At 37.1% G+C, this 14,379-nt stretch overlaps 1 protein-coding gene across 4 annotated transcripts in view; it reads right to left on the reverse strand.

The window, feature by feature from the left end:
* Window positions 1-14,379, reverse strand: part of SPOCK3 (SPARC (osteonectin), cwcv and kazal like domains proteoglycan 3) — a 390,950-nt gene that overhangs the window by 104,309 nt on the left and 272,262 nt on the right. For 2 of the 4 annotated variants that reach the window (XM_074951111.1, XM_074951109.1), the window contains exons 5-6: window positions 12,339-12,365; window positions 7,889-8,015 (exon numbers count right to left, since the gene is read on the reverse strand). In XM_074951111.1, coding sequence (XP_074807212.1) covers window positions 7,889-8,015; window positions 12,339-12,365 — 154 coding nt within the window. The remainder of the gene's footprint in view (window positions 1-7,888; window positions 8,016-12,338; window positions 12,366-14,379) is intronic. The other 2 variants (XM_074951110.1, XM_074951112.1) reach the window with 1 other exon arrangement.

The following is a 14,379-nucleotide window of genomic DNA, read 5'->3' on the forward strand; positions in this document are numbered from 1 at the left end:
CTGGCTTGAAGAACTTGGAATTCAAGTGTAACATGATAGACAATAGATGGATAAAACAATTGGGGGAGCACAAGGAAACAATGAAATGACACTGGTCAGCATGATGAGCAGTGGTCACAGCAAACAAGCGGACTACTGTCTATTTTTAAAACTCAGAAGAGAAGAGTTTTAAATTGGTATCTGAAGGAGAACAGTGAAGTGGATTCAATGGTATTTATGGCATATTGCATAAATGGCAGCACTGGAGAAAGCATGGAGGTGCTTGTTTAAAAATTAAAAAAATGGGTGATGGATGCTGGGATCTTTTACAGCACAAGGGCATGCATTGATGTCTCAGTGTGGTAGAAGAGATAATGGGTAGGGTGGGGACACAAATAGTTTGTGTTTGATTTGATAAAGGGGAGCCAGTGCAGGGACTTGAAGAGAGGGATGACATGGTGGAAGCAACAGGCCAAGAAAATGATCTTCGCAGCAGCATTTTGAACGGATATAAGCAGGCCAAGATGGGTTTTTTCACAGCCAGAGAATGAGATGTTGCAACAGTCAGACACAAGATGAGGGCCCGGACAAGAGACTGAGCTGCATGGACAGAGAGGAAAGGCTCATCTTACAGATGCTACACAGGATGAAGTAGCAGGACTTAAACATGACCTGGATGTGAGGGCCTAGAGAGACAGCAGAGTCAAAGATGACACCCATGTTATGGGCCTGAATGTCAAGGAGAATGGGGTCTTGTGCACAGTTACTGAAAAAGGATGGAGGGCTTTTAGGGACAGATTAAGAGTTCTGCTTTGACCAGATTGATTTTATACTGACAGATGGACATCCACAAGGAGATGTCAGAGAGACAGGCTGAAAGTTTAGTTTGGACAGAAGGAGACAAATACAGAATGGAGAGGTAGATGTGAATTTTCAGCATAGAGATAATAGAACAACTTGCATTTGTGAATAAGATCATCCAGAGATGAGGGGTAGCAGAAGAAGAGGAGGGGATCTCCTTTGGAACACCGACAAAAAGTTAGAGGGAGGAGGATCCTTTGAATGACACAATGAAGGAGAAGAGAGGTAGGAGAACAGGAGATGACAGAGTTACAGAAGCCAAAGGAGGAAAAGACATTAAGAAGAAAAGCATGGTTGATGGTGTCAAAAGCAGCTGACGAAATGGAAGAGTACGGAGTCCTGGTTCTGAGTTTAAACTAGAAAGGTCATTAGGGACTTATAAGAGCCACTTCTGTGGATTACAAGGGCAGCATATTAAATGAGTTTTACAGATATTCTTCCCTTTTATCATCATTTAAAAAAGAAAAAGATAAAGGCTGAAACTGGAACATGATGGTGCTTTGTTAAAAAAAATTAGATGGGGAAAAATAGCTTTTGGACAAATTTTGAGAGATGCTGAACACCTGGAACTTTCACTTACCAATGAAGTCAGTAGAAGCTGTGAATCTTATCACCCATGAATATCTATCACTGGCAAATATGCTTCTGTTGCTGCTTAATAAGACACACAGTTTAAATGATATAGAAAGCTTCTTCTTCCTTACACGTTGCAAAAATTCTTCAAAGACATACAATTTTATAAACTATGCAACCAGGAACTAAGGTGAAGGCCCTTTAGAAATGCATGCTATTAAATAAAATATTCATAATAATAGTTAATTTCTGCACCAAGGACCGATATATATTTAACTATCTATCTCAATCCTTGGTGCAGAAATTGCCTCGATACTATTCCATCAAATACATATATGATGGAATAGTATCGAGGAGGCAGGGATATTTGGCTTCAGTAGGCATGTTTCCAGTTTGTTCTTTCAGGGTTAATCTAACATGCAGCACCAGATGAGGTCTGAATCTGCGGTATAATTCACTGGGTACACAGGTGGGTGGCTAGCAGATAAGGAGGTTCACAGATTAGTTTGGGATTGAGGATATAGATGCAGTCACAATCAATGTAATATTGGTGAAGGAGAGCTATAATTAGGGAAGATCTCTAAGTTTCTGTAAGGATTTGGTAGAATGAACTTTTATCTCCTGAAAGAATATCATTTACAAGACCTCTCAGATGGCAAAGTTTCAATACCTACCTGACTGGGTAGGTGTGTGCCAGAAGATTTATTTCTTACAGATTATGTGGCCCAGCATTAAATCACATTATTTTCGTCTGTCTCTCTTATACTGCTGTGTCCACTCCAATACAGTTTCATTTTAAAAAAATCATTCTAATTAAGAACAGCATGACTGATGTCTGCTCAATCAGGCACATGTGAAGTTGTTTCTATTTACGGTTACCAAATAAAGGGGTCAATATTTAAACGTTCTGACAGCTAACCTCTCCACAAGATACCAGTTTGGACTAATATGAATCAAATAATCCTACAGGTTCTGCAAACTGAATACTTACACAGCTTTAGTTTATCATCTTTTCTGAACTGGAAAGAAAATGCCAACAGCTCAAACGTGTTTGAAAATATCACATGAAGTTGATTAAGTAGATGGGATTCAATCAATTTCACATTTATAATAGGGTACACCAGAAAGGTTAAACAACTCTACTTACTTTTTATTTCTAAAGACTCCTCCAAATAAGCTTTTTTCCTACCCTCAACATTAAGGCATGTGGATAGCTTTCCAACATAACAAAACCTATTTCTAAAAATACACTGATGCCAAATAAAAATAGCACTGGCCTTAAAATGGAAATCATTAAATGTGGGGGGAATTAAGTTAAGCATGCAGAAAGTTAGATCCATGTAAATTTATAAAACAAGTAGTTGAGATTTCCACACAGCCAAGAACAACATAATGAACATATTCATTGCTATTAACATACCGAGTCACATTTACATCTCTGGTGACTCCAAATCATAATACCAGAAGGTTAAAAAAAATCACTATATATGTGTGTGTGTGTGTGTGTGTGTGTGTGTGTGTGTGTGTGTGTGTATAGATAGATAATATATAGATAATCAACAGTTGTGTGTGTGTGTGTATATATGTATACACACACACACACACACACACACACCCACACCCACCCCTGTTGATTATCTACGTGCAAAGTATCACCAGGAGTCCATGCCTATCTTCCAGACATTATGGATATCTTCTCTATTTCCTTTCCCTTTGATCTCCCCACTCAGCCCCAAACAATTAGGACCCATTACATTTTTGAGAAATAGTCTTTAATCTAAACTTCATTTCCCTAATTGTAAGGAACCAAATTCGTCTTCCTGTAATCATGATTATTGTTGGGATTTTTCAGGTGATTAAAAATGTTTATGGATACATGCTCTATCAACTGAGTCCTTTCTTCTCTAAGAGTAACTGCAGACATACCACCAACCAGATATACTTTTCATAAATAGGAAAGAAAACAAATTGGTAAAAGTTTGCTATCAGGGTGAAAAGGACTTGACATCCTCAAGGAAAATGCCACTAGCTAAAAAATTGATTTGTGGCTTATTGCCAAGGCTATTCTGGAATGAAACCAAAAAGCAAGTGGCAAACTTTGTTTTAAACGTAGTTTGTTTCTGTAGCACTGCCTTTTAAAAATACTGAAAGCGTTGTTATTCTGTAATTATTAGGGCTAGATCATCCCACACCTGCAATAAATGTTGAGCAGTCAATTACACTGTATGTATGAAATCCAAGGCACTACATACAGATTAAGGTAGCATTCAATATATGGATAGAAAAATCTGTTTTATAATTATGAATTATTAGAGCTATATTTAAAATAAACAATCCCTTATATTATGGCAGTGTTTGAGTATCTGTATGTAAAATTGACTGAAAACTGACTAATCTACTTTCATTGCCCAAGTTGCAAGAAACGCAGAAGGTAAACCATGACCAATAATGAAAATATTTGTAACAATTTTTTTACTAACTAAACAAAAGGTGTTGTGAAAAATGCAATGTAGGTAAGAAAACTACAGTGTCCCTTTAAATTAAATTCTTCCTGTACAGTTGCTGATGCTGATTTTATTAGTCAACATTTCATTATGCATTTTTCCCCCTTTTAGTGTTTCCTTCATTCTGTAATAAGCTTTTGACTTTTCCACTCTTCCTTTACACTGACTGAATGTTAATAATTATGGGCCAGATACTCCTGCTGAGTAGCACATTAGCCGGCTCAGTTGTCCCGCTGAAATCACTGCAAGATATGTGGCATTATCAAGCTCTATATTATCTCAGTTTTGAAGACAATCTTTTAAAATGTTTTTTACTGTGGCTCATTTACCACATATGACTTCACTTATGTTTTTGGGAACCAAAAGCACATTTAAAGTTTTGACAATTATGCAGTTCAAACAGCAAACATGCTATGGGCTTAATCTGAAAGAACAGGGCATGGTATTTCCAAATCAATGTCCATGGGGAAATTATACCAATGCACTGCACAGTTCTATAACACGGATATCCTTTATTGACTTGTGTTCAGAAAATGTATTCTACAATTTGCAGTCATTGACAAATACATTCCCAATAAAAGAAAGTAACTATACTGTAGAATGTGGCAGGGTGCTGGTTGAAAAGCCCTTAATCAGCTCCTGCCACTCCAGCCCCAATTAAGGGGAATGGATTGGGGTTGGGTGAATAGCCCGGTATCTGCCTGGTAACTGGCCGCACCTGCCAGTCTTATTAGCCCCAAGCTATAAAGGCTGGGAGGAAGCCAGAGAAGGGGGAAAGGGAAAGAAAAAGGTCAGGCACAGAAAGAAGTTGGAGCCTTCCAGTCTGTTGACGGCCAGGCCTGTTGTAGGAAAAGTAGCTGTGAAGCCTGTATATAGTTGGGAACTGGTGGTTGGAAACGTTATGAGAATAAAGAGCATGGGTGTTGCACCAGACTGAGGTGGTCCCTGACTCATTGAAGAGGGAGGCCCAGGGGCCAAATACCCAGGGGCATAGCATGAACCCCATTACATAGAACAATATTAAGCTTTCACTGAGCTGTATGTGCCTTTTTAATTTGAGAATTTTCAAAGTTTTTTAGAAAAAGCTCTCATTCCACACTCTCTGAAGCTCTTAATTGCACAATGCATGGATAGCTGCTGTTAGAATATCTGAAACTCCTGTGCCACGGTGTTCTGAATACTGTGCTCTGAATACTGAGGTACTTCACAAGCCAAACATGAAACCATCACCAACATATAGATATGAAAAATTAAGATTTCTGGAGATACTCAAACATGTTTCAGAAATTAAAAATCTCCTCCCATACCTTTCTCGCATCCTCTGCAATTGTACCCCTATAAGGAAGAAATGGCTAGGAACCACCACCATTGCTGGAAAAATGTTGTAGGCAAAGAAAGGTCACATGGGCCCCCTGTCTCTTCCCTTAGGGAGTAGTTAGCAGCCTTGCTCACTCCCACATAAAAGGACTGGGGAAGAAATGGTTGGGAAGGAGGCATTCAGGAACTTCTAGGTTTGTTTTGTTTTGAATTCTCTTCAAAGACAGGTAATTCCTTTGGGATGAGGGTAGGATAGAAGGAAGATAGGGTGACCAGATAACAAGTGGGAAAAATCAGGACACTTTTTTGGGGGGTGGGAGGCGGCGTATGGTTGCATATATAAAACAAAGCCCCTAATATCAGGATGTCTGGTCACCCTAAAGGAAGATGATACACTCTGAAAAATGACAATCTGGCTTTGGCACCAGTACAGAGGTGGGGGACAGGGCTGGGAGATTTTGTAATATGTAAATTCTATACTTTTAATACAATTAGTTATTATTTGTTAATCTATTTCTGTTTGTCCGGCTTTTTAGAGGATAAGATCTTTGAGACAAGGACCATCTTCTTTTCTCTGCATGTACAGTGCGTAGACCTGGGGCCCATTTCCTGACTGGCCCTTTGAGTGCTACCATATGGAATTACTAAACAATGACAACAAGATATTTGGCATGATTTAAGCACGTTTCAAACAGGTTTTAATAGTTCCCATATACATATATGCAACAAGTAATTTACTGTGAATTATTTATGACTATTTCTCAAACACTAAAGTCAAAATAGTATATTCTCATTTTAAAAGAACACAGTATTTCCAGTACCAAGCATTCAGAGCCTCCAACAACTCAGGACATTGGCTTAGAAATCATGAAGGTGTGGCGGTTCAATGACAAGACAGAACACAGCTTTTAGCAAGCAAGCAGGCTGGTCTCTGCTAACGGGCTTCCCCCTGTCAGCTTTCCACCTTCCCCTTTATTCTCTCTCTCTCCCCCCGCGCATTACATTCTCCAACAGATAAAAGAAATACACTGGCTTTGTTTAACATTCTTATTTACCAATTTCTATCTACCGCATTCCTTGCTCTCGGGCCTTGAGCCCAGTCCTGAGAGGCTTCCCACGATACATATCATCTTGGCGAGATTCCAAGGTTGATGCCCTTGAAAGGAGCTGTGTGTGCACTACTCCTACACAACACTCCGGGTGTGCCCTGAATGTTGCCAAGCGCATAAACCTTTATGAATCCTACATGAAGGTTTTTTCAATAGTCAATTTGGGGTTCTTTTTTGTTTGCCTTCTGAGAGTTTAAAGTGCACACAGGTCACATTTCCAAACTTTTCTCTACAACTACAAAGGCTAGAATCTGACTTTTAAAAAACATGAATTCTGAGATTCTCACATAATCTCTTGACTCCAAGGGCTGGAGCTTTAAGAAATGTATTAAATATAATGAGATTCAGGATAAAATCATAATAACTGAGAATGAAATGTTGGTCATATTCTGACGTGCTTATCTTATCAAAGCTGAGCAGGACCACCCTTCTTCTGGAGATATAAAGTTGAGTGTCATCGCCACAATGAAGTGCTTTCAGTATGGTGATGACATTCAGATTTGTATCTCCTTTTTATCCAGCTTCAAGAGTGCAGTCAAGTGTCTCAGTCAGTGTTTGGGAGATACTTGGGTACGAATGAGAGTAAGTTTGTTGAGAGAACATCCATCTAAGTCTAAGTTGCAATTAAAGGATTTGGCTAAATTTATACTTAGCACCAGCCCCATATGAGTGTAAAAGAGTATGCACATAATTTTCAATACAGTTTGTAACTTGTGGACCTGGTTAAATTTCCAGTTGCTTTTTTCCATGTATGCCTAGTTCATGGGATGCAAACTTTTCTTCTGGATGCAGACATGACTACTGTAATCCATACCATTGTCACTTTGAGATTAGACTACTGTAACGTGCCACACCTTAAACCCATTAGGAAACTGCATCTAGGGGAGAATGAAGCAGCTTGCTTATTATTAGTATCTCACAGTGAGCATGACATCTTTGCCTCAGAATTTGCAGTTGAGGTCTACTGGTGGCCAGTGGGTAGAGTTTAAAGTGTTGGTCTTTCCCCATAATAGTCTGAGACCTATCTACATGGATTACTGTTTCTCTCCTCATTCACCACTGCCACAGTCACACTTTGCAGAAGGGCCTGGCCTGAGTTTCCCTGATTTAAAAAAGAGGGAATTGTGAGTAAGGGATTCTTCTTTGACTTTGCAGTTTACCCTCCATAGGTCTGAAACAGTCTGAATTTTCAGGCCATGCTGCAAAACCCATCTTTGAACAGGCATTTATGAAGTCTGAGCTGGGCGGAGAGGGGGAGGGAGTAGGATTTCTTCTGAAATCTGAGGTAGGGAAACAGCAATCAATCAATAAATAAAATGATAACTATTTGTTTTATGTTGGGTGAGATTTGTTGCTGTTCTGCTTTTTAGTCTCACAATGTTTTGGATTTTTTGTGGGTGTCAGCCCAGCATAGCTTTTTATGCTATTCAAATCAAAATAAATAACTGCTTCCTTTTATTAAACATTGGGATATTTGACTGTTTTTGGAAATATAAATTGACTTTAGCACCAAATTAATGAATAATTTGATTATTTTATTCTTACCTGGGAAGAATATGTATGACCATCTGATCCACAGACAGGATTGGTATAAACTACTGGACACTGCTTGCAGTTTGACAAAATGGGACCACCTCTCCATTGTTTATGGCCTAAACCAGCCTCTTTCATACTGTAAACAAACAAAAAGCATGTAACCTGATAAGCAACAGTATTTATAAAAGCATTTATATTCACACTATAATTATTAGTCACCTGAGGACCTTGTGTATTAGGTTCCAGTTGGTAAAAACATCTTTCCTACACTGTCTCTCTCCCACAGCTTTTAGATGACACTTATCACTGAGCACCTCCATGGTATCTCAATACCTAACTCTTTACAGTAAGCAAAAAATGACTGAGAAAGAAGATGTAGTAACACTTATTCCTATTGTTTTAGCGGAAAAAAATCCAGCAGGTGCGCATACATATAAATGGGCGAACATGAGGAAAATGTAAAATGCCTACCACACTTTGGGTTTATATAAATAAGAGAATAAAATAATAATCGGTGATTTTTATGTGTTTATTTATGCATTATTTATCTGCTCGGAATCTTACTAAGGAACAGAAAGAAAAAAACCCGAGAAATCTGCAACACAGTCTCAATCCACTGGGCTGTGTCCTTAGTAGCAAGTCTCTAAACTGATATTGTGAGGAAGTCCATAGAATGAAAGTTTCTCCCTGTTCTTCCATTCCATGGTTCTCAAAGTGTTTCATATGCAGACAACCAAGAAGGCTCTGCTAATCACCGGGTGGTTCCTGAGTCACAGTTTGAGAACTACTTGTCTAAAGCGATTAAAGAAAACTAAAAAATAGCACCCTTCAATTTATTTGTGAAAGAAGTAAAAAATGTGCAGGGGCATACACATATACCTGATGCTGAATTGCTGGTAGTCAAAACACACTGGCCTGGATTCTCATTTATGCTATAGCTTCTCTACACCACTCTGGCAGTGAAAAGGGAGTTTAAAGTGGGTCAAGACATAATTTATATGCCTAACTGTGTGTACAAATATTGTGTGTGTGTAAATTATGAATTAGAACAGTGTAAACGTGTTAATGTAAAGGAAATCAAGCCCACTGCACATAAAAATTAGCACTTATTACTGCCAAAAATCAATGACAGCTTAAATTATCTGCAGAATAAATGCTTTTATGCAAGTCAAAGTTGCCCAGAAAGCCAGTCAGAACTAGGTATATAGCTACAGGACACAAATATCCATCTACAGGCCCCAGATCACAGGCCCCATCTACAGGCCCCAGAAAACACTTAAGAACATGCTTAGAAACTTTGCTGAATTGGGGACATAGATCTGCAAATGTACCTTAGTTTTGACTGCAACATTCCCGTCATTCTCTCCGGAATACTGAGTCATTAATGACACATTTTGGTAAACTGTGAATTGCTCTGTGTAGACTAGCATCAACTGAAGACTATGTTAACACCATTAATCTTATCTCACTTGTAACCAAGACAAATCTGAATCGGATCTCTAGATACGAACAGCCAGTGCACTAATAACCTATGACAGCTACGTCCTCCGTCCTCACTTCTCTGAAACTGTCACGCTTTCACTTGTGCATCAGTGTAATTTGATCCTTTATCCCTTGTTTTTCATCTATAGGATGTTTTCAGATTCCCAGCATGCAACGCCATTATACAGTTGTATGAGAAATAAAAGTAAAAAAAAATATTTTGCTTAAACTACATATATTGGCCTTACTTTTTTTTTACGTGAGCAAACACAGCACATACTACAGTACTGAGAGAGGGAGGGTGGTCCAGTGGTTAGGGCACTAGCCTAGTATGATAGACCCTGGCTGCAGTTTCCTGGTCCACCACATATTTCCTATGTGACTTGGGCAAGTAATTTAACCTCTCTGTGCCTCAGTTCCCCATCTGTAAAAAGGGGAACAGCAGCACTGCCCTACCTCACAGGGGTTTTGTGAGGATAAATACATTTAAAAAATATCAGGCCCTCCAACACGATGGTAATGAAGCCATATAAGAACTTTATATCGACCTTCCTTTGGTGATGTATAAAGCACATTCTTTACAAGTGATCTGTACCTCCCAGTTTGAAATTAAACATACTTACATGGGAAATTTTGAAAACCAAACATTTTTACACCAAAAACAAACTACTGCGTCTGAAAACATGCACACTTCTTAATTATTAGTAACGGTTTCCATTCTGATGAATACAAATACTTTTTTACAAACATCTATTATTTAAAATACAAAAAACATGTGGGCTGTCCTTTACCATTCTCAGTTTTTCAAGGTATGTAGCCTCCAGCCCGTGAATGAAAATATGCATGAGTCTTTGACATGTAAAGAGTTGAGGATATATATTATATAAATTAAACTGAATTATAACCATTACTACATGTTGATGATGGCTTGAACTAACATACAGTATACGATTACTTGGAAAGTTATGGAGTTTGAATTGTAAATAGGCTTGGAAAATTGAATCTTTTGTCAGTATGTCGATAAACATGGACTTCTTCATACACATACATCATTTCAATGGTGAAAAGATATTTTTAATGATAATTATTATATTATTTACAAACAGGCAAAGTAAAAAAAATACTACTTCAGAATTTATCAGTTTTATTTAAGGATATGTACTTTGTATATTTGATGTGATGTTAGTATTATGTGTTTTAACTGTTACAAAGTTTGAACTTTTTGAATCGGTCTATTCTCATTAAATAATTGTCTGATTCCCCCCTTATTGTTTGACCCCTTGCCCCATAGTTTTACCATGAGAATGTACATAAATAAAATTTTTAAAAAAGACTTAAAAAACCAGTATCATAATTATAAAAAATACTAAATTCTACCGAACCTAAATATCAATCCATAGTCCCAATTTTAACTCACAAGGGATAAATAAACTTATTAAAGAAAACCTCCACGTATACCAGTATAAAAGCTCAATTGTACTTTTTCCTTATGAGCAGCAGAGTATCTATTACAAAATAAGGATATTTTAATGTTTCAATTCTTGGGTATAGCAACATATTGTGAACATTTATTAAAGAGTATAGAGAGAAAAAAATCAGTATACAGAATAGATGAGTAATTAATATTCAGTCGGTCATATCTTTATTTTCTTTATTATTTTTAATAGAATTAGAAGGGGGAAAAATCCAGAATTACTATGATGTGCACATGCTGACAATGAGTAACTGTCATTGCATTGCTATAATTCTTCCTGATCTCATTCTCTTCTTACTGTTTTGTCATCCTTACTTGTCATAGTAAAACACAGATTATAAGGTGTCTTTCTAGGTCTTCAGTGAAGTGGCCAGTATGCTCTTGGGCACAATATAAAGCGCACAAGTCCCCCTCCTCCCCTCCCTTCCCTTCCAGATATAGTCTTTGCTGGTACTAAAAAAAGTAACATTAAGTGTACATGTATAAACATCATGGGCTACATTTCCAGCTTAATTTTACTTGAAACATTTGTGATTACATCAATTTGCATGCACAAAATCATGCATATATGTGTAGACTGAGTAATTGCACATGCAAGAGGATAGTTAGGCACATAATTAGCCAATCTGCCCAATTAATCATGCAAATACCTGTTTGCATACATCAGTGTATGCACAAATATCTTATCCACAAATATCACGTGCACAGTTAAAACAGGTCACTGAAACTGTGGCTTTGAACCAAAATTCTAAGCAACTCTATTCACTTAAAGATTTATCATATATATACACACACAAACACGCGCACACACACACACACACACAGACACACTCAAAATGAACACATTAGTCTGCACAGCGAAGACAGATAGCATGTCTGAGTTGCAAAGAAATTTATATTTAAGAGTCCTTGATTCAAATATGAGCAGAAGCAGATTTTTCAGAGTGCAAAGTTATTTAAAGTAAATGGGGTTGCTATGTGGACCTTAGATATGATTCAGGGGACTTGTACAATTCTTGCATCATGACTATTGTTGTGATGTTAATAGACTTCCAAGGCACAGCTATTTAAAGGTTTTCTGATTGTGTGCCAGCATAGGGCTTTGAGGGGACTTGTATCTGGACAGTATCATTAACATAATTGGATGAAAGACTTGTTTAGCACTAATCAAACTGTTTTCACTGGAGCAGATTGGATTTCTTTTGGAACACACTCTCTGTCTAGGACTTCCTTGAAACTGCACGTAGGAATGAAATATCACTGCCACTGTATTACTGAGATTTTCCTTTTAAGTGACAAAATCAAGCAAAGCACTGCTGTTCCAAACTTTTTGCTGCTATGTGTTGGCCTGCCACATTACTGATAGTAAACTAACAAACATAAGAAAACACTGTGACAAGAAATAAATAGTTAATCAAACCCAAGAGAAATAAACAAAACAATGTTAGTTTTACAAAAGACCACTTAAGATAGAAGACCCACATAGAAGTCAACTCACATTACCTTTTAGCATTTTGAATCTCCATGGCACTGAAAAAGAGATAATCAGAACATGCAGCATGTGAGACTATATAAGTGTGTTTTTGGGTTTTTTAATATCTTCTAACAAAAAGCACCCAAAGTTCAGGTTTGAAAAATTATACATAAGCTATCATTTTGGTCAAACTTTTTCAACATACATACATGGTAGGTTTCAAGATGTTAATGGCCAGGTTCTTTGTGTATGTTTAAAAAGGATACTATTGTTTGCTTATCTGAACTGGAGATGGGAAACATAAAATAAAGAAATATTCTTGAAGATGCAAATATCCAAATTCCTAGTGCCTGCTTCTGCCAATATGTTGCATCAGTAACACATATCTAAACCAATGTGATATATGCCATCATGTGCCAGCAATGCCCCCTCTGCCATGTACATTGGCCAAACCAGACAGTCTCTATGCAAAAGAATAAATAGACACAAATCTGACATCAGGAATCAAATCATTCAAAAACCGGTAGGAGAACACTTCAACCTCTCTGGTCACTCAGTAACAGACTTAAAGGTGTCAATTTTGCAATAGAAAAGCTTCAAAAACAGATTCCAATGAGAAACTGCTGAGCTTGAATTAATATGCAAACTAGATACCATTAACTTGGGTTTGAATAGAGACTGAGTGGCTGGGTCATTACACATATTGAATCTATTTCCCCATGTTAAGTATCCTCACACCTGCTTGTAAACTGTCTAAATGGGCCATTTTGATTATCACTACAAAAGGTTTTTTTGTGTTTTTTTTCTCCTGCTGATAATAGCTCATCTTAATTAATTAGCGTCTTACAGTTGGTATGGCTGCTTCCACCTTTTCATGTTCTCTGTATGTATATTTACATCCTCTTACTATATGTTCCATTCTATGCATCTGATGAAGTGGGCTGTAGCCCATGAAAGCTTATGCTCAAATAAATTTGTTAGTCTCTAAATTTGTTAGTCAGGAGTGCCACAAGTACTCCTGTTCTTTTTGTGGATACAGACTAACATGGCTGCTACTCTGAAACATCTGTACTAGATGACTGGAGAATAAAAAAAAATAACACCGATTTTCCAAAAAAGTCTCCATAGGCAATCACATTGATTTCCATCATGATTTAAATCACTAGTCAGGAAGACTCGATTTAATCATGGATTTCTACATAAAAGTGCATTCTTGGTTGTTATAACCTTAATACATATACTTCAAACTCAGGTAGATGTAGGTTTCATTTTTAGAAGGCACACACTATACATTTTTAAAGTGATTCATTTTAAAAACTTTTCAGATTAGTTTTACAGCTATATCAGAAAATGAATGATTGTCTGGTTATTTCATTTACCAAAGATAATTGAAGCAGATATTTATGAAGTCATTGGGAGGTGAACTATCTCCAATTCAACAATTCAATGCATCCAGTGAAGTGAGCTGTAGCTCACGAAAGCTTATGCTCAAATAAATTGGTTAGTCTCTAAGGTGCCACTAGTACTCCTTTTCTTTTTGCTAATACTTGGAGGATTTTCTTGCCATGCTGTATTAGGAGGAGATCACCACCAGACAGACATTTAAATTGTTTTATTTAACTAAAACAATGTTATGTATTCTGGATATTTTTCTTCAACAGCAAACATAATATTTTAACAAAACAAGCAAATGAATTTTTGAATTTAGTTAAACATTCAAAAACAACGAGGAGTCCGGTGTCATCTTAAAGACTAACAGATTTATTTGGGCATAAGCTTTCGAGAGTAAAAAATCCCATTTCTTCAGATCCATGCATCTGATTTTTTACTCACAAAAGCTTATGCCCAAATAAATCTGTTAGTCTTTAAGGTGCCACTGGACTCCTCGTAGTTTTTGTGGATAAAGACTAACACAGCTACCCCTCTGATACTTAAACATTCAAGTTTTTTAAAATCGGGTGTGTTTTTGTTAAAATTGTTTAACTAAAATAATTAAATGAAATATTTTAAAAAAACAAAAACAAAAAAAAACCCCAAAATTAAAATGACTATGTTAGCCAGGTCAACATG

This window comes from Natator depressus, chromosome 4, assembly GCF_965152275.1.
Source record: "Natator depressus isolate rNatDep1 chromosome 4, rNatDep2.hap1, whole genome shotgun sequence".
Taxonomy (NCBI): Eukaryota; Metazoa; Chordata; order Testudines; family Cheloniidae; genus Natator; species Natator depressus.